This window comes from Trichoplusia ni, chromosome 2 (genome assembly GCF_003590095.1).
Source record: "Trichoplusia ni isolate ovarian cell line Hi5 chromosome 2, tn1, whole genome shotgun sequence".
NCBI lineage: Eukaryota > Metazoa > Arthropoda > Insecta > Lepidoptera > Noctuidae > Trichoplusia > Trichoplusia ni.
Window position 1 is genome coordinate 17,553,400 of NC_039479.1, and position 20,719 is coordinate 17,574,118.

Here is a 20,719-nt window from a genome sequence, read left to right on the forward strand (position 1 = left end):
GACGGGTGAATTTTCGATTGAAAATTAGAGTGTTTTTTTATATTAATTCAAAATAAGGTGAAAAAATAAATATTTTTAATCAAATAAATTACAGCGTATTTGGGACACAAAAAAGTAAGTTTTCACCAAATTTCGTTACAAAAATAAATTTTTGTAAAAGATAAAAATAAAAAACCACAATCTTGGTTTTTTAGATTTTTCACATAAATTTTGAGGTTATGTGAAAAAAATGTAAACACAAAAGTTTTAGATCTTTTTCTTTTAGAACTTTGCCATTTGACTTTTTTCGATACGAATTTTAGTTTTGCCGGAAATTGATAAAAACCGTTTTTTACTCTTCAAACGTCACTCCCACCCCCTTCCCGACCTCAGATCACCCGTAAATTATTTTTCCTTTCATTTTTATAATATTCCCCTCCTTTTCTAATGGGTTTCATCCTACTATTCTATTTTAAAAATTATCGACCCTGGTCTACAAGTATAGACACGAAAAATATATATCACAACGTTTGAAAAGTGCGACAAGCAAAATTAAACTGTAAGATCATATCCACAATGATTTTTATTCCATGTTTACAAGTCGCTCGGTAAATGCAACAATGGCGCCGCTGGGCGGTAAGATGTCACGGGCGCTCGTGGTTATACTATTTTCAAACTAATGTCTATGATAAAGAGTGCATATTGCATTGTCTTAGGTTGGAGTGGGTTACCCTGTTACAGTGTTACAGGGTAGTAAAGGGTAACCTGTTCAGAACAGGGTTCCAGTAATCCGTTCGAAGGTGTAACATATGTCATAGGGTTTTTTCTTGAAGCGCTTAAAAAAACCCCTTCAAAAACCCTTTCAATGAGTATCCGGCCGGTCCCTGGTTTAAATAAGGAATGGAACGGATTCACCAATGTTATGAAGTCCTAATATTTTGTACAAGGAATGCACCTAACATAAGAATTAACATCTAAATATTTAAAAAACAAAAATACGACACTTATCTTCTTAATTGCGTTAGTATGGATATTAATCATTTCCATTTTGTATCATCTTTAGAATCATAATAATTGTCAGATAGTGAAAAATATTTTATTATATAAACTTTAATATAATTTAGTAGTATTTGCTACGAAATGATGATAAAATCGTTCATCATAAAGTTGAGCATTTTTCTTAACGTAAACTATGTTGATTAACGCATAAATAAGGAGCTTAGAACTCAAGATAGTTAACCAATCTGCCTGTTTGCAATTATGTTGATACATTAAGAAACGACGAATCTATGATTTACAGGCACCAATAAAAGCACATGCATCTTTCTGTGGAGTATTCCAATCTATAAAACGTGAAACTAACGTTATTATGCGTTTGTGCGAGTACAAAACCCAACATGCTCCGTGCTTGAGCTTCATTGAGCAAGGTGTGCTTAGTTTAGCCACTCGTCATAAATGTTGTCTTACATTCACAACATCATCAACTATCTTATTAGTATCTTTTATCATAAAAGGGACTCGAAACAGAAAGTGCTCGTTAATAATAATTATAGTACATTGACTTTTTAAGTACATAATGAAATTTATAATTCTAAATATGTATATGTATTTTAGAAAAAAATAAATAATAACAACAAAATAATTTAAATTGTACATTAAGTATTAGTCGTGGACTTGCATCACATGCATTTCATAAAAGGAAACATAAATAAAAATGGAATGTAGAATTTATAATTCCTGTCTGTACACAATCACAATAATTAAACCATCACGGATTATTATAGGCTTTGCCTTTCTATAACTTCTCAACAGCGAAATGTAAAAATATATATTAATTTGTACACTCTTCACCATAAGTTTTATTTTAAAAACATTTGTAAAATTCACTATCGCACCAAAATACTCTAAATTTGATTTAAAAAAATCACGGTAATGTACAGTTAAGTACAGAAGACAAATAAATAAAATATATTTTTAAGATAATTAATTTGAGTAGGTAGTCGTTTATTCCCCACCAAAGACTGCTTAATTCTCGTCAATCTCACGAACTGGAATGTATACGTCGTAATTTGGAATGTCAACAATTCACGCTGAAGTTCAGCTTATTCAATAAGTCTTATTAATAACCGCTACAGGCTGAGTTGATTGATTGACTAAAATATCCATATAAATATCTTCGCACAATTACCTATTTTAACCACTAAATATACCTTGACATAATTTGCACTTTAAACATAAAAATAGCTTCGGGGGACGTTCAGCATATAGCATATTCGAAGCACTTCAACATACAGTGCCTGATAGAAAGTAGGAATGTAGTTATAGTAGTACACACACAGAATAAGATCAGAGAAACTATGTATCTAACAACCGTTAATATGTAAATTATAAAGTGAAGTATCTTCGAAGTGCTTGCGGAGTATGCACACATAGCATACGAGAAGTGCATCAACAAACTTTAAAGTCAGTGATCGAACGGCCCCCCTGCAAACAGTCATTGATGGCTCTTGCTCAGCAGGTGGGAGTTGAACTCGTACACGTTGCAACACTGCTCGCCGCAGATGTTGCACTTCCACGGGTTGGAGTCGCAGTGGCAGCCCTTGTGGAGGAAGTAAAGTGTGGAGTCCGGGAACGTTATAGAGCAAAACGTACATACGAGTGATGAAGGCAGCATGGCGGCGTCCCCGTGCGTCGACGTGATCACACCACCCTCGGAAGGCGAGGCTCGGGAGGCCTGGAATGCAAAAACACAAGATTGACGTGCCACATTTAGAAAAAGAAAGGCGGGAAATATAACTACTCTCTGACAAACATTAAAAAAAAAACATGTTGATCGTTATTATTGTACTCGACATAAACGTACGCTGGAGCCACGAGCGCGTCCACGAGCAGAGATGCGCCGGCGCAAATCTTCTCTTAATAAACTTTTTAGCGGTGACACCTTGATTAGAGATGACAGGCTCGAGGATACGCCTCGTTTATCGCCACCATTAGTTTCGCCTTCTCGCATTTCGTTACTGCCAGATTCCTCTTGATTGTTGATTTCCTGAAAGAGAATGTAAGAAAAACTATGTAATAATTGTTTTTCTTGACCTGGTTGGCTCAGCAGTACCGTCCTTTCACATCATGGGTTACTTGTCTGATTAAATAAAACACCACAACAAAACATAATTAAAACAAAACCCCTTATAGGAACAACAGAATACGATCTTACCTGCTTAATAGGTATCAATGTGATGGACGGAGTAATGTTAGTCGGCAGTCCAGCCGATAATGAGCTGCTTGCGATTGCGCTATCACCCGATTGAGGTGAACTAGGTCCTTCGCCGTTCATGCGGGATTCTAAAATGGGAAATTAATATGATTAAAATAACGAATGCACCTTTTTACTACTTGGCAGATATACAATTCAAATTACGCTCTAAATTGCTTTATTATTGAAATAGACATTTACCATTGTTGCCCAAGTGATTTTGGCCTGGTGAAAACGTTTCATTATTGTCAGCCATAGAAATCTCGACGTGAGGGGTCAAGTAGTGCATAGGTGGTGTTGCATTGTCGACAGACCGCGCTCCATTGCTGTCGCCACTGTCAGAGTATGTGGCGGCGACTGACACTGACAGGCTGGAACCTAACGCACCAAGAGCGTTTATAGCACTAGGGTCCATGGTGCCGTCGGAGTATGCGGCATTGGCGATTCCCGCAGCGAGAAGAGACACTGAAGAATTATTTCCGGGGCCAGGGTTGTCCAAATCGATACCGTGTCTGTGGAATAATTATAACTTTGTAGCACCGGTGTTTTTTCAGTATAAAATAATAATAAAAATGTATTTCTGTATGAAATAAAGCGTAAAAATATTTAATTTCCCCAAGATATCGAAATGTTCGACTGTAATTATGACACAAGTAGTTTACTACTCTGTAACATACTTGTTACTCAAAAATGTAGTCAAGTCATAAAAAAATACGATTAACAGAACCAATCAGTTAGGTTATCCCTCAAAACATTCTCGACAGCACCTTTACGAATGTTCAGACAGATGAAAATGTATAAATTTACCTGTTGAAGAAGTGAACCCTCAGGCTTTTCATGGTAGGAGCACGATAACTACACAGGGGGCAAGTTTTAACGAGGTCATGCTGTCCAACGTGTTCGTTTTGGAAATGCGCGCGCATGGCAATTTGGCGCTGAAATCCTCTGTTGCAGATTGGGCAATGATACGGCAAGCTCTTTGTGTGGGTTGTGAAATGTTCTGCCAAGTGATCTTTTCTAAAGAATCTTTTTTGGCAAACACGACATTCGTAAGGTTTGACTCCAGTATGCCGCATTTTATGCCGGCGCATATTGGCGCCATTCGAGAACTTCATGTTGCACACGTCGCACTCGAACAGCTTTCTGTGAGGCCTGGGGTCGGCGTTCTGCGCCGCCGCCACGTTGTTGTTGTCCGGCGAGCATTGCGCCATGTGGGTGGTCAGTGCTCGACTACTCAATGTACTAAAGCTATTGCATGTGGTACATTTTAGTAATGTACCACCCCTTTTTGGAGTCTCTTTGCTGTTGGTGGCCACCTGAAAATTTCAGTACATTATGACAATTGACAAGTGTTGCAAAATAATTTATTAGGTCAAAATTATAAGGAAAAATGCCTAATCATATGACAATTATAATGACTGCAGATATAAACCATAATACAGAGGTCCTTTTACCTTTTGAACTTAATAATGACTAGTCATTCATCAAGTGTAACCATGTTATAATATGTGTTCAAAGTCAAAGTTCAAAAGCAATATGACATAATTATAACTTTTAATTAAATCAGTGATTGAAATAAAAGTTTGGTGAAACTTTAAGCACTCACACAAGAGTGGAGGCTAAGTAGTATGATAACTGGATTCACATACTCCAACCTAGGCTGGTGTGACACTATACCAGTATGACTTTAAAAGTCAAATAGTACTAGTAGTTTCATTTGTTTAACAAAAGTTGAGCTAACTTTGGCATGAATTTTATAGTGATGGATTATTTATTATACATCAACTTCCTTTAAAACAATTTGAACTGACACTGACAGATAACCATAATTTGACACTTGGTTTTGTGATGCATGTTATGGTAACAGGATTTTTTTTTTATAAAGACTTGTAATAAAAATAACAGTTGATTACAGCAAACTCAATAAATAAGGATAGCTACTTATTATCTTATCAATAATATAACCAAACTCTTCGATGTTATATCATCATGTCAATAATATAAACAGGCATATCAGAGGCTAAAAAAATAATGATTTGAAAAAAGAATGTTGACTCATCATTGAACTTTTCTTAACTTAATCTCAATTTCATCGCTTTTAATTTCACTACAAATGCCTAATGTAAGGACCACTCAATTAAATTTTAATTGAAAGTTAGTTATTCAAATTAAACTACTTAGAGGCACTTCTCGTAAAGTAACACTGGAAGCTCCCACAACCACTCACACTTGGAAGTGATGAACTTCCTAAGTGGTGCGGCTGTGAAGAAGCTATGCACAAAAATTCACTGCTGAACAACTGAATTTAGGCAAATGTTATTATGAGCAACAAGCCTTTTCCTCTAATTTTAATCCACTGTAATTGGACTCTGATCTAATGCCCATACATGATCTAAGAGTTTACCACTTATCCTTGAGGAAAAAAGGCATAAAAAATGTTAAGTTATGTTATAATTAAAAAAAACTCACTTTAAGATTTTCTATGCCATACATGATAATTTATTATGTAAACATCAAAGTATTATAGCACATGTATGACAGTATTATAAAAGTTATTAATAAGAGCCTTCAACACAATAAACAGCAATTCAATGAATAAAAAATGTAAGCTAAGGTACAAGGTGTTATGATAATAATAAGTAGGTAAAATCAGAAGGGAATTATTTTAAAACAATTTTATCTGTTGGAATTCTAATTGTTTCAGGTAGTTAATAATTTAGTGAGTCACATTTAGATTGCAATCCCATTATAATTACAAACCCATTATCAGTGTAATTGCTAGGAGAAATCCTTTATGAAACTCAGTGATTACAAATCACTCTCCTTTCTTTACTCCTATTTGAAATACCTTGACATCAAATTGCAGTACTCTTGATAGTATTAAAATTTTCTTACTAAATTGTCCTACCTATTAAATTGTCTTACTGTGAAATTGTTCCACATTATATTACACAAGTTTTAAGTTAAATTAGACTAAGTTTGCAAACTACTGGAGATATTGGTGAATTGCTGTCAAATCACATCCTTTCAATAAATATTGAGGTTTTAATAGACATGTTCATAATGTTGAATCCCAACCTAACAATGATTCGGGTTTAAGGTTCTTCAAATATCAACAGTAATAACAAGACCAAAATGTGGTGTAAAATACTGTTCTAAGACTGCATTCATTTAGACAATCTAGGTGAACCTGACTTGATTAAAATTACAGTTAATAGATGAGCTTACTAACCGGTTCATTTTTGACTGCAGATAAATTCGGTGACACGGTGCCGGAATCGGCCTCTGGTTCCGCTTTTAATGACATCACATTACCAGGTAGTGGACTTTCTGATCATCACTCTCCCGCCTTCCAAAACTACGAAAACATGGACATATCAAAACAAAAACTCATCAGTTCTAAATAAACTACAAATAACACATTGCGCACTTCAATACGTTCCAAAAAGCTTCAGAACACAAAACAACTTGTTTCTCATAAGAATGGCGAGGTGACCCATTTACGAAAACATATGAATTATCTACTCACGATATATTACTTTTTAAACACTATCTATCGTATTCTATGTTTAATTCCATATACCATGGGTTGTATACAAAGCTAAGTCGCTAATAAACACAGTGTTAAAACACAAACTCACATTAGCTTGATACGTCGACAACCAGAACAGCGGTATTTTAGGGAGAGATCGCTATGTGGCCTAATTCAATGCTTGAGTTCGATGCACAAAATACGTGTTACGCGTCTAACTGTAAATTGATAAATAAGTTAATCCCGGTTTTGCTTGAGTTATTTTAACATCTAAATACTATCACTATATTTATAAAGCTCTAAGAATAAGATTTTTGAATGAATTATAAACTTTTAACCAAAACCATTTTGATAAAAAACCGAACACCTGTAAAGTGTTTTTTTCTTCTACTTAGTTAGTTATTGTATGTGGCAACATAAGTTACAGGTAAATGACGTCAGTTTGTGGTATCGTTCATCTCTTTTACTCCTACGAAAAAACATTTTTTGCCATTCGTATTTTAAGCAAAAAAAAATCGCAGGTACATACCTGATTTAAATATTTTTTAGAAGGGGTGGATTAAAATAGCTGGGGTAAAATAGGTGGATTAACAATATAAATAAACGAAGTCACTTAAAGATTTAGCATATATTTATATGGGAATTAGAAAAAATAGATGTATATAACAATGTTAAATATCTCTTATTAGTAAAAAGTAATTTAGGCATTTCATAGTGAAATATAATTCACGTTTTTATTTCCAAGTTATTTATTTGTTTTAGATTGATCCCATTAACTTTTTTATGTTATGGCAATATAATCCCGTTTGTTTCCTCAAATCACTGTCAAAATCTGGATGTGACAACCAGGAATTTTTGGTGTTGCCAAAATATGCTGAAAATTATCAGCTGTTGAAATCGTATCGTTGTTTCGATTTCACGTTTTTTGTACCTATTTTATAATCACTAAAATAAAATGTTTTTTTAAGTGTCAGATGAGCAGTAAAATTGTTCATCACAAATACATGAAATAAACAACATACTGCAAATTAAACTCAATGTTAGCAGATAGTTTTCTATTTGGCAAGAATTATTAACGTCAGTATTGCATTTGTTGTCAAAGGTTATTTTTCTCTGCCAATTGCCATTATTTTTATTTTTGTCTTTGTAAAACATTGTGTACTTGTATTCTTCGTGTTATAAACAAATAATTGTAATTCGATGCTTTTGATACTCTACATTAGTAGCATGACTGTGATTCAATTTTAGTATTGCTTCCAAAACTAAGAAGTATTATGAGTGACACATAAAGGAAATAAAGCCGTTTTATCATGTGTTCTACGACTATTGTATCATTTTTAAAGCAATGGAGATTGTGGATCAGGCCGTTCTTGATTGCGCTTTATGTTGTATTAATTATAGTACTAGTACCTATACTTATAGCTCATTCAATAAATAATGGTTTTAAGAAGTCTGATCAAGGGTCTCTCGTGGGTGGGGGATTTGTGCTCCTCGCTGTGCCCATTTCCATATGGCAGATAACACAGCATGTTGTTCACTACACGAAGCCTATACTGCAAAAGCATATTATTAGGTAAGTTATTATTTTTATTAAAAAGTTAATTTTGTAGGTAATTTATTATGCAATACAGTGTAATAAAGAAACCATTTTTGAAATCTTATATGTATTTACTCTTCTATTTATTTTTATTTGCAGAATATTGTGGATGGTACCAATCTATGCTTTGAATGCTTGGATAGGTCTGGAATTTCCAGAGCAGTCAATTTATGTTGATTCTCTAAGAGAATGTTATGAAGCTTATGTTATTTATAACTTTATGAAGTACTTGTTGAACTATCTCAATGAGGATCATGATTTGGAGGCGCTGTTGGAAACTAAACCTCAGATATATCATATATTCCCATTATGCTGTCTGTCTCCATGGGAAATGGGCAGGTAAGCTTAAACACATGTATTAAAAGATTATCCTTAATCAAATACTACCTAAATAACTTGTTAATAATATATTTGAATATTATCAAATTATATTTACACATTAAGATAATATTCAAATTCTTTTTTTAATCAAATTTCATACCACACCATTCACATACACTTTAATTTAATAATAAGATAAACTTTTTCATAATGAATTAAAATAGGATTTTATAATGAAATATCTAAATGCTTAAGAGAGCCTATTTTTATATTGGAGTGAAAGGGTAGCAATTAGTGTTCAATGTTTGTATTAACAATTTAATAATAAATATAATTGATAAAAGCTATTCATATTGAACTTACAGATAATAAGTTTCAAGAGTACAAGTAAAGTGGTTTCATGCACTTGTTATGATTAATATTTATTTGTTTTAACTGTTATTTGTCCATATGATTACGTAATACAACAGTAGAAAAATAATTGTTATAACTATCTTAATTGTTACTATTTCAATGTCATTTGAACTGTTTTTTTTATTATCAGTGTTTATATTAACTTTATATAAAGTAGACATTTTGCTTCACCAGTTCATTTTAATGGTAATCTAATTAGCCCACACTGTCCCATTGCTGTAATTTTCCCTTCTGTTTTCATACCTGAATGAATCAGCTTTTTGGAGATCCAGTTTTATGTTTTTAAGCTGCATCAACATTTGCAGCAACTATTGTTCTACCACCACCATCTTGATACCAAGGCTTAAACATGATATATTTACACTTTACAGAATGACTCACTAGGCTTATTAGCATTATCAACATATTAGGCTAATTGAAAAATAATTCATAGTAATAGAATCAAGTGTTCACTGTAAAGTTTTGTTTCAGTGAATTTGTACACAATTGCAAGCATGGTATTCTACAGTACACAGTAGTAAGACCTATTACAACTGTAATATCAATGATTTGTGAACTATCAGGTGTTTATGGGGAGAGTGACTTCAGCCCTAAAGTAGCTTTCCCATACATGATAGCTATCAACAACCTGTCACAATTTGTGGCCATGTATTGCCTTGTACTGTTTTACAAGGCGAACAGGACAGAGTTGAAACCGATGAAGCCGATTGGTAAATTCTTGTGTATAAAAGCTGTGGTCTTCTTCTCATTCTTGTAAGTATTTACATTTTGATATTGGTAGGCATTATAATTTAAGCTACTGAAATGCTAATGGATATTGCTTTAGGCATGTTAATTGTGATTGCAGTCTTGTATTATCTCATAAAGAGGATGTTCAGTTATATAATATTTAAATTCATTTATATTATCTAATTTATTTTTATTTAACTACTTAATAATGCTATTAGATGTCTAACAACAATGTGTAAATATTTTTATTTACATATTATGTTAGTTTCATATAAACATGTGGAGAGATAATAAGCTATTTTAAATTTTCAGCCAAGGAGTAATAATTAACATATTGGTCTACTGTGGAGTAATTTCATCTATATTTGACATATCAGACTCTGATAAGATAAAAGTTAAATCGTCGCAACTGCAGGCGAGTATTTTCCAAACTTAATGTGTAAATAAAGAGACCTTGAACCTTTGACCGCCAATCAATTATTAAAGCGTCATTCAATAACCTGATTGAGACGCCGTTGAATAAAAATCGTATGTCGTAATAGCGTATGAACCTTATTAGCTAATGTTAAGTTTTAGAATCAGAACTGTTCACCTTGACTTCAATTATTATAATTATGTTATATTTAAAGCATTTCGTAATTGATGTTTTTCTTTTAATTTATGGTAGCTTTTTTCTTATTTGGTTCACTAGCCACAGTAGTTATAAGTTTCACCAGTCCAATTGAAGTTATTTATTGTTTTCTCATTTCAGGACTTTTTGATATGCATTGAGATGTTCTTAGCAGCGATTGCTCACCACTACAGCTTTTCTTACAAGCCGTACGTTTCGCCGCACAATCCTTCGCCGTCGTGCCTCGGTTCGTTCCTCGCTATGTGGGACGTGTCTGACGTCAAGCGTGATATATCCGAGCATCTTGGTGTAGTTGGTAAGTGAATTTAGCTTTCAATGAGTGACAGTTAAGGCGTTTAAAGAAATAAGACACGAAATATTTTGTGTGTTTTATAATACCAGTTCACGCAAAAACGGTGAACGGATTTAGACGAAACTTGGTACCTACACAGAAGTTTATAACCAGGATTAACACATAGAATAGTTTTTTTATCCCGGTTTTATGTCCCCGTGGGATCATATTCAATTTCTAGCAGGCAGCCCCGGGTCTTCGATAATTTGTTTAAAACTTATTTAGGTTTGATTGACAGTTAGCTTTTTATATGTAGAACTATTACCCTAGCGTTATTATAGGAGGATTCGAAAATATGTTTTTCTTTTATAAAGTTCTTTATTCTCTTTTTTCAGGGAGCTCATTCAGCCGTCGGCTCAGAGGAAAGTCGATGTATCACATGGCACGTGGTTACGACGAGAGCTCGCGGCTGGTGAGCGAGCCGGTCCCGTCCAGCTCAGCCCCCAATCTCACTGTAGACCTAGAACCGCCTACAGTGGAAGTCCGACCCTCCGTATACGGATCCCTTGACAACACTGCAGCCATCTCCACGAACTCCGAAACCGAACCTTTGCTTGACCTACATCGAGATGAACCTAAATACGACCCGAAAGTATAAAATACCCATGTGATAATAATAACTAGTGATAGTCATTATGCAATTAATATGGAATATAAGTGGCTTGGTGCTACTTGCTTTACATTAATATGTGCGGAACGCATCACAAAAATTCAGGTGGAAAAAGAATTCTACGATAGTTTTATTTACAGGAATTCACTAGACATAAGTTATATCATTAAGTTGTACATTCCTTTTGAAGATCAATATTTTTGTTTGACACCAAAGTACGAATATACTAAATTGTTTTTTTTTTTCGTTCATTTATGATCTGCAATTCTATTGATAATCTAGCACTAACTGTTAATAATTACATTAGTATAAATTGTGATATTTATTTATAATAATCTGACTACATGTGTAATTATATATTAAGTTTTAGAAATAAAATATTTGTTTAGTATGATTTGACTATTTCTTCTAATTATTTAATTTTCAAAAAGCAACTGAATATAACAAAATAAGTGTAGTAATAAAACATGGAAACCTTTTCATAATTATTCTTTATTATATGATTTCATAACGATAGTGACTATTGAATACAAAATAGGGTAGATAAATATTATTTTCATTAACATGATGTACTCACAATAGTCTTATTAACTAAATTATATTGCATTGTGAAAATATACTACGTTTAGTGCATAAGTTGTTCTGAATGTCAAAAAATACTGTTGGATAAGATGGACGGAGTATACGTCTACCGAAGAATAATACAATTTATTGATACAAGCATAAAACAGCTTTTTGGGTGCTCTTTGCTTATTTATTATGTTATTATCAGCGAGGGTCAGGTGGGTCAGTCAGACTAAAGTCGATCGTAGTGTCAGAAAAAAATAGCTTTTATAGTTTAGCCAATATTTTTAACGTCCCTCCGCAGCATACTACCAGCAAATATAAAAAAAAACTGGCTCGAATATGGCGACTTGGCGAGCAATATAATCCAGTTTCACTCACGCGCGGTTGATATTTGGCGTGATGTATATGCCAAATCTTTATGACAAGTAAAATGAGTGTTAAAAACGTGGGAAAAAAATAATTCAATATAACTTCATAAGTATTAAGTAACAAAATAATAGAATACAGGACTAGTTTTTGTTTTGAATTGTGAATAAAAATCAGAGATCTTAATCTTATTTTAATCACTTATTGATTCATGACATGTAAATTGTTAACCTTGATATTAAGATAATCGTTGGAATAATTTTTAAAAAACTTTATTAGTTATCAAATAGATTGATGATAAGGAAATTGATTTTAAAGCAGGATGTTTTGCTAAAAATTCACATTTGTCTTGGAATGTTACGTTCATATATGTGGTAGTAATGTACTTATTTGCTCTCATTTAGATAGTAAATGCAAGATTAAATCTTATGAATTAAAATTTATTTGCTGCGTTACATTTAAAGCTACAGTAAAAAAATATTGAATACATATACTTATATCTAATCAATATAGCCTCTCAAATCAATCTTAGATTGATACTGACAAAATGACAAACAGGCATTTTAAAGGATTTTTAGTTATTGATATAATTTATTTGGATATGCATTCATAGGTGTACTGTTCGTTTTAGTTCTAAACAATTCACCTTTACTTATCATTAGGTGAGAAAGATACAGATTCTCCCTTATCACTGATCCTAGTTCGACAGAAATTCTCTAAGGCACTGAGTCCCGCCTTCAAGCTGTTCATTTCGATATTGTTCCAAACTGTTCCCATTATCAGATAGTAAAAGCTTAGGCCAGTAATGAATAGTTTAATTATGTCATAAAATATCAGATTTGGCCAGTACCCAACTGTACCAATAAGGAACATTAGTATAAGCCCTCCAACGGTTAAGAACATTGTTTTAGATTTTGATATGTTGACCATAGCCTCTTCACATACTTTGATGGCCTGTGTAGCAGTTTCATCGAACGCATCGTCTAAACTGGTCTCCTTTTGGGTCTTATTGTCTGATGGCTTCAAATGTATTTGTACGGACACGGCGTTGTGATCGGAATAGGAGAATTCTTTGTTAGGAACTCTTGTAGGCAATGGGTTGCCCAAATTAACCACTTCAGCCTGAAACAAAAATTCGTTGTAAGCCGCAAAAAAAATAGTAATAAAATATTCATAAATATAATGCTAATTACCTCCCAAGCTGCATTTACTTTGTATAAGATATGGTCTATTCTTTTCCCCTCAGGGTTTGTTTTGCACAGCCGAGGGTCTGAGTAGCTATTATTTGCATTGTCCGAAGTTCCCACTTGGTTCAAGTTGTTAAAATCAATTTGTTTATGTTCAATACAAAATGGATCAATCAATTTGGGAAGCTGGGTGATTATCCTGGAATAAAAAATAAACATTTATTTAATATAATCAGTCTGACCTTTCCCTGATGTTAAAAACATAGTTAAGATAAATTTTAGTATTCTGAATAAAAACTAACTGGTATTCTTTGTGGTATAGTCAGTGATTGTATAATGAGTTCTATAATGTATACATCAGCTTCTTAAATAATCGTACCGCGATTCATAAAAAAACAATGTCGCGACTGTATAAAAACTGTTCCACCTTGTTTATTGCCATATAATAAATTCCTGCTCTGTTATCCAACCTTCGTTGTTTGAAATGAAATAAAGTTTTATAATGTACATAATTAAAAAGAAACAGTATTACTTATATGATATGTCTCCCGGCGTCGCATTCAAGTCACCAGCCAGTATTGAAATGTCTGCTGGTGCTGTTGTTAGATTGACCAGTTCAGCTGTGGAGTGAGCTTGCAACACCCTGTGTGCCAAGTAGATATCATCTTCATGGTACTCTGCATGAAGCTAGAAATAGAATACATAGAAAATATTTAAAAAAAATAAGTATTTAAGACACTGCTTATTTGTCCATACTAAACAAGGAACCTTTTTTGTATTGTTTTAATGTCATTAGAATTTACATTTTTTTATTAAATTAGCTTATTATTACATTGAATTCATATGGTTAAAGGTATAATGTTGATAAATAAGACGTAATATTAGCCTGTGTCCAGTACGATAATTCAGGAATTTGAGACAGGAAGAATGAAAATTAGAATGCAATATCCTAAGTTCATAAAAAAAACACAACCTCTCATTTTATGATCTTTTTCGATTTTTTCGATCGATAAGGCATGTCACAGTCTGTGATAAACGGATAGATGATAACAGATAAAGTTAATGACATGGTTAACTTTTCAATAGGTAGATAGAGGCGATATTGTGGGATAACACATTTATAGTTGACCGATTGAAGCTATATAACGAATTTAAGACTGATATTATTGATTCAAAATATAAATAAAATTCTACAGTTAGGTTCACAATTATTGCAATGCAGCGTCCGTCTCCAATGACCGATAGATGGCGAGAATATAGGTCGGTTACACATACTTGTGATCATATCATATGATAAGGATTTTAAGAACTGCAGATTAAGCTATGATTCTGGGTCAAATATATTTTACCGTCCCACTGCAGGGCAAAGGCAATGAAAATTTTCTTCAATTTAATTGTTTGAGGTATGCTTCCCAATCGTCGCGCCATCTTAACGTAAAGCGTCCTTGTCGACGCTTTACGTTGGAAGAAACCAACTGCTGGCTGTTTTTTTTTAAAAGAATAAAAGTTCGTTAAATAAAACTTTATACTACTCACATGTGTACAATACACATTAATAAGCCTGTTACCATGTTTAATACGGCAAAGGCCGACTCCTTTACCTCCGAACCAGTCGCCATGATGGATTTTGTGTATGTAACCATTCAAGGTCCATTGATGAAAGAAAACATCCTGAATCATCCATTTTGAAAATACACATAGTCCTGATCCATTGACACCACTGAAATAAAAGGAAAGGACTTGATTTTATCATCATTATATATAAAATTATCTACTATCACTTCTATAAAATCATCAGTAGAAAATGGGAAATAAATACATTTATTTTAGATAATTAATAGTTTTGTTGTTGAAGGTATTACAGAAGAGAAATAGGTACACTTCCTTTTATAAATTCTATTATGTTTGCACTATTGTTCCATTGTTTTTAAAAAGCAATTGATGCATGCAGCAATGCACAACTAATATATTCAATGAATGCTTTTCTCTTCCATATCTATGAAGCTAACATAGACTGTAACTGAATATTAAACCAATAAATTTCATAAATCAATAACACATTAGTAGATTTATATTGTTATTTCTATTTTCTATTGATTAATAATTTATGTAATCATGCTTTACTTAAATTTACTTTTTAGGATAGCCTAAGTAGTTTTGGACCCGACCCAAGTCAGGGACTATCTTGATAAATACATTGAGTAAATCATTCTAGATAAGCCAATCAATTATCACCATCAATTATTAAACATTTGTTCAGTGCTTGAGACATTGAGAGAACATCATATAAGAACTGTTTATTGCCCTTATTATATGATAGTCATCATAAATTTATTACCTATAAAAGTAGTGTGAATATGGTAGAACTCCTTTCAAACTGTCCTTTAAATTCAAATAATCAAATTCACTCCAAACTTCTTGCAGACATACTATTGTATGTGAGCTCTCCTGTAAATACTTAGCTATAGCTTCAAACCTTTCTTTTCTATTTTTCGACACAACAGGTATACCCCTGCAAACAAAAAGTTTACAAATAATGAGATTACATAGCTCTGGAATGTGGATAGGCTTTCTAAACACAGTCATGATGTTGTCTTGGTAACTTGAGCTAGTCTCAACTGATTTATGGATTTAAAGTCATCAGTTTCAAACAATTATTCTTTTAATGCAGTAGTGATAAGCTTAATTGATCAATATTTTTAATAAATAGGATGTTTTTTTGAATTATAAGTACAGTGTACACATAATTCAAATATTGGACAGGTAAGATTCAAACAACCATTCCTTTAAACTATGCAATATTTTATTTAAGTAAGTGATATGATTAATCACAGTATTTAATATACACATTAGAAACCACTGTCATTAAATAATGTGCTGACATCCAAAACAGTTTATATTGAAAAAGTTTTATATCACCTGAGATTGGTATAAACAAAAGTTAAGAATTAGTGGAAGTGTCTTGTACATCTATATTGTTTGTATTATCTATATTGTATTAGATTAATTTAAGTTTGCTTTGTATTCGGTCTTTTTTTTTTGTGTGCCAATAGCATAATGCAGTACATGTCACAGATAGCAACATTAAAATCAAAATAATAATAGCTACTTTGAATTGCATAAACTTTCTTCAAATATAACTAGTGAACTTACCAACAGTTCAAAGTAAAGACATTCACAGTAAATTCCATTGTTTTAACTTCTAGGACTGTTACAAGTTGTGATTACACTGCTGGACTGATAAATAATTAATTATGCGACACCTGAAAAACTTAATATAAATCGCTTTAAGCTGAACTTCAGTTGCACCGCTTCACAGAGTTGAAATTCTTACAGGTTGTATAGCTTGTTTGTCTACTAAAGTTTTATTTTTCAATTATTATCATGATCACAGACCGGTTTCTCTTGCAGTTCATTATTTGTGATGACAATTGACAGTTTTTTAGCCTTAGGATGTGACATGACAGTGGCTTATTATTGCCATGTAAAAAAATTACACATAACGGGTGCGTTTTCTGTCATATTATCGGCAATGCTTTGTTTGGGTTACGGCAAAAAATGGTGAATATAATGTAGGTCGAAAATATCAATCAATTCATATAATAAAAATACAATTCTTTTCATTAAAGTTATTTTAATAATACATACTTAAGTATTAGTGAAGCATTAATTTTTCACACTTTGCAGGACAGGTAACTATATCTATACTTACTACTTTCGAAATGCTCCTAAATCTATTGAGGTTAAAATTTAACAATGCTCTTATATACTAATAAATAAATAAATTCTATTTCTTATTCTATCTTAAGTATTACAGGAAATTGCATTTGTACCTCTAAACACTACACCCAAGGCTTAGGCATAGTTGAGTAGATTTAGCCGGCTAAAAGCACAACTACTGAATATTTACTAGCTAACTTCAATCAGATTAATACTTATTATTATTAATGACAAACATCGTTATCAAGTAGAATTACTACTATCAATTCTGTTAGTGCAAGACCTGCTAGCAACGAAAATATCACAATTTCAATTTACAAATATGCATATAATATATAATATTTCTTCAACACAAACGAAGACCTTGAAACGTAAATTGCATTCAAGAAAGGTCAATTTTTAAATGCAATAACAAGAATTAAAAAAAAAACATTATAAATCATCTTTAGCAGAATTGCAAAGACTGAGATCTCTCACTTGACAATTGGATTTCCATATCCCATTCCCACCACCAATTTTCTCATCAAACAAAGCTAAGAACTCTCTTGATTACATTGTGATCAACATTATATTTCAGTGTGCTTTCAGTTGTGTCCCCACTGGAGTATACATGCAGATATTTGGTTATTCTCCCCCACTGGCACGTCCTACAACTCTTAAATCGCACGACCCGGTTTTTATCAAACAGGTCGAGGAACGCTCGCACATAATTCACCTTTAATACAAATGAAACTACATTGAAATTGTCCAGTACATTAGGAAGTTATGATGCCACAGACAGACATGTTTATATTACCCCTCTTATTGTGTCGGGGTTAAAATGAGTGTAATTTTTAATGTTTTCATGTAATGGCGCATTGGAACATAAATACAGAACTGCATTGACAATATTAATGCAATCATACGACAGCAATATTTGCATCAGGGTGACAATACCAAAAAAATATTAATTTTCCGTCATAAGAAAACTTTTTGATAACTTTCCTTGAATATTATAATATCTTTTGTTTGAAATCATTATTAGACATGTACATCTACTTCAACTTCAATGTACTCAGTTTTAATGGACAAATTAACAGGAGAATGAGTGGGGGATGAGTCTGTTTCCTCTGGTGGTGCTGTCAAGCCCGCTAATTTTAGTGCAGTAGATGTTTTAAAGGAACCTTCATCAATTCGAGGTTTCCTATCTCCATTTGTTTTTGGTGCTCTTGCAACTACTTCCCTGTCATGTAACTGAATGTGATAGTTTAATTTGGCCTGAAATCATAAAAAATATATTCGATTATATTATGCTTGCAGTTTCATGAAGCAAGCAAACAATTTGTTAACTTTGTGTTTTTTAATAATGTTTTTTTACCTTTGTTGATAGCTGTGCATTGCAAATGTGACATTCATGGAACATCTTCATATGCTTTACAAGGACATGCTGTTTTAAGTTGCTTTTTCTTGAATAGCACCTGGAACACAGTTATGATTAACAAAAATATATAAAGCTCAAACTATTAACTAATAAAAAATCACTAACATGTTATAATATTTACCTTTGACAATTTTCATATGGACAAGGAAATGTTTGGATAACTGGTTTAGCAAAATGTGTTTTAAGATGTTTAACTATATGACATCTTTTATTGAATGTCCTCTGGCACTCATTGCAGATGTACTCTAAAATAAAGAAGTTTGTTATGATTAGTAAGCTTTTTTCATTCAACTAAAAATATATAGCTTTGCTATTAGTATATCACATAGTTCACAAACTAATGTCAATTAATTAATTATAGATTTATTATAAACAGTTTACTCATTCTTATTTATCAGGCTTGAATAACTATTTTAAAACCCAACCAGAAAATCGGCGGCAGGATCGCGAGTCAAACTGACGACTGTCCTTTTCACGACCACCACTTGTAGTAAATACATGTGGGTAAACCATTAATTAATAAATAATTATAAAGCCACCTCATGAAAGTTATTATTATCACATTATTTTTTGGGTTGTGGGGTGGTTCGTGAAAAATTTGAAGTCTTTTATAATCTCTGTCATCTTTGACTTAATTTATAATACAATTCATATTAATTTGATATTAAAGAGATTCCATAGTTACCATTTTTGTCATGATCAAATTTTTTATGCTTTTGATATTTGGACCAATGATTAAATATAATGTTACACTCGTCACATCTATATGTTTTGTGATATCTCATGTGTCTTTTCTTCAGATAAAGACTCACAAATGTATCTGTGCAGAGGTCACACCTGAAATTATAACATTTACATGATAATTATAATATATATAGGTTTAAATTGATTTCAACTACTGAACATCATAGATGGATAGGACTGTAATATCATTTTTTTGTTGTTTAAATAAGCATTGTTTAATTTTCTTGTTACTATTCATGCTAATATCATTGAATGAGTTTTAATTTCAAGACTTAGATAGGAATTAATGAATATTAATTTTGTGGAGATACATACTTGAATGCTTTCAAACCAGTGTGTTGATACATATGGGTACTTAGTTGATTCTTCTTTCTGAACTGCATATTGCAGACACTACAGGTGAATGAGTGCAAATGAACTGTGTTCAAGTGCCTTTTGAGATTCTGACGACTTGCATACGGCTTGAGACATTGTGGACAACTGAAAAGACATTCACATCAGTTAGAAATGGTAAACAAAAAAGTGCAGGTAAATAATATTGGTACTTTGTTTATACGATCTCTTTTACCTGTAAACAACATCATTTTCGCGGGGCATATGCACAGTAACGATGTGACGATCTAAATGACTTTTACTTGTATAAGCCTTAAAACAGTTGGGGTGATTGCATGGAAAAGGCCTCTGAAAGAGTTACAAATTATTAGGTTTTGTTGTTCATTTCATAACATATTATGAACAGCATATTATCGACATACAATATTATTGTGAGCAAGAAAATGCTGGGCCAGTCTGTAGGGTCTGTCGAAATATGAGGCGCATCCTTGATAAGAACAATAATAAACCCGCTTCTGTTGTTCCTCCATGATCATTTAATTTTGCGGCACAAAATAGCTAAAACATCAGTATCCTCGAGCCATTTGCAGTGTCAATATTACATGAACTTTATTTATAATTTCTTGTAGAATACATAGTCTTGTTATAGTTTCAACATTTTTCATTCACAAATAAATATTACTCAATACTCATGAACGTGGAGCAACGGTATTTCATTTTGGTAGTTTCAGTTTGTTTTATTTGCGTCTCCCAAGTCCATGGTTCATGCACACCACAGATGATGCAACATACTTTCCGTAAAGCCACTTACTAAAATCTGACATAGGCCAGCTTGATTTTTTTTAAGTCGATTAGTTGGTTTTTGTCTGTGAGTGTTCTGAGCTTACAATAGTCTAGAGCAAAAGCTGCAAACTTAAAATTATTCGATGATACGTTTAATGATGTTAGACTTATATGAACTGAAAGGATAATGCATTTACAACGC

At 32.6% G+C, this 20,719-nt stretch overlaps 4 protein-coding genes across 5 annotated transcripts; 1 reads left to right on the forward strand and 3 right to left on the reverse strand.

Annotated features, from left to right (window-relative positions):
* Positions 1-874: 874 nt before the first annotated feature.
* Positions 875-7,163, reverse strand: LOC113508489 (DNA-binding protein Ikaros). Of its 2 annotated transcripts, none has more exons than XM_026891561.1 (7): positions 6,874-7,163; positions 6,465-6,590; positions 4,040-4,548; positions 3,434-3,744; positions 3,194-3,321; positions 2,921-3,025; positions 875-2,713 (listed from the first exon to the last, which is right to left on the reverse strand). In XM_026891561.1, exons 2-7 carry the CDS (start codon positions 6,537-6,539, stop codon positions 2,474-2,476), a joined length of 1,368 nt encoding a protein of 455 aa, XP_026747362.1. In that variant the 5' UTR covers positions 6,540-6,590; positions 6,874-7,163; the 3' UTR covers positions 875-2,473. The 2 variants fall into 2 exon arrangements, with proteins under 2 accessions (XP_026747362.1, XP_026747361.1); XM_026891560.1 differs by having other exon boundaries at positions 2,843-3,025.
* Positions 7,164-7,840: 677 nt separating this feature from the next.
* LOC113508492 (transmembrane protein 184C) lies at positions 7,841-11,741 on the forward strand. Its single transcript, XM_026891562.1, has 6 exons — positions 7,841-8,337; positions 8,461-8,700; positions 9,568-9,849; positions 10,138-10,240; positions 10,577-10,751; positions 11,123-11,741. The coding sequence occupies exons 1-6, from the start codon at positions 8,075-8,077 to the stop codon at positions 11,383-11,385; spliced, it is 1,326 nt and encodes a 441-aa protein (XP_026747363.1). The 5' UTR covers positions 7,841-8,074; the 3' UTR covers positions 11,386-11,741.
* Positions 11,742-12,510: 769 nt separating this feature from the next.
* Positions 12,511-16,935, reverse strand: LOC113508499 (putative neutral sphingomyelinase). Its single transcript, XM_026891575.1, has 6 exons — positions 16,671-16,935; positions 15,856-16,029; positions 15,054-15,237; positions 14,050-14,204; positions 13,524-13,716; positions 12,511-13,452 (listed from the first exon to the last, which is right to left on the reverse strand). The coding sequence occupies exons 1-6, from the start codon at positions 16,706-16,708 to the stop codon at positions 12,979-12,981; spliced, it is 1,218 nt and encodes a 405-aa protein (XP_026747376.1). The 5' UTR covers positions 16,709-16,935; the 3' UTR covers positions 12,511-12,978.
* A 199-nt stretch (positions 16,936-17,134) lies between these two features.
* Positions 17,135-20,527, reverse strand: LOC113508500 (zinc finger protein 525-like). The gene is made up of 7 exons (XM_026891576.1): positions 20,157-20,527; positions 19,970-20,082; positions 19,717-19,881; positions 19,343-19,494; positions 18,779-18,902; positions 18,595-18,694; positions 17,135-18,494 (listed from the first exon to the last, which is right to left on the reverse strand). The coding sequence occupies exons 1-7, from the start codon at positions 20,268-20,270 to the stop codon at positions 18,258-18,260; spliced, it is 1,005 nt and encodes a 334-aa protein (XP_026747377.1). The 5' UTR covers positions 20,271-20,527; the 3' UTR covers positions 17,135-18,257.
* Positions 20,528-20,719: the final 192 nt, after the last annotated feature.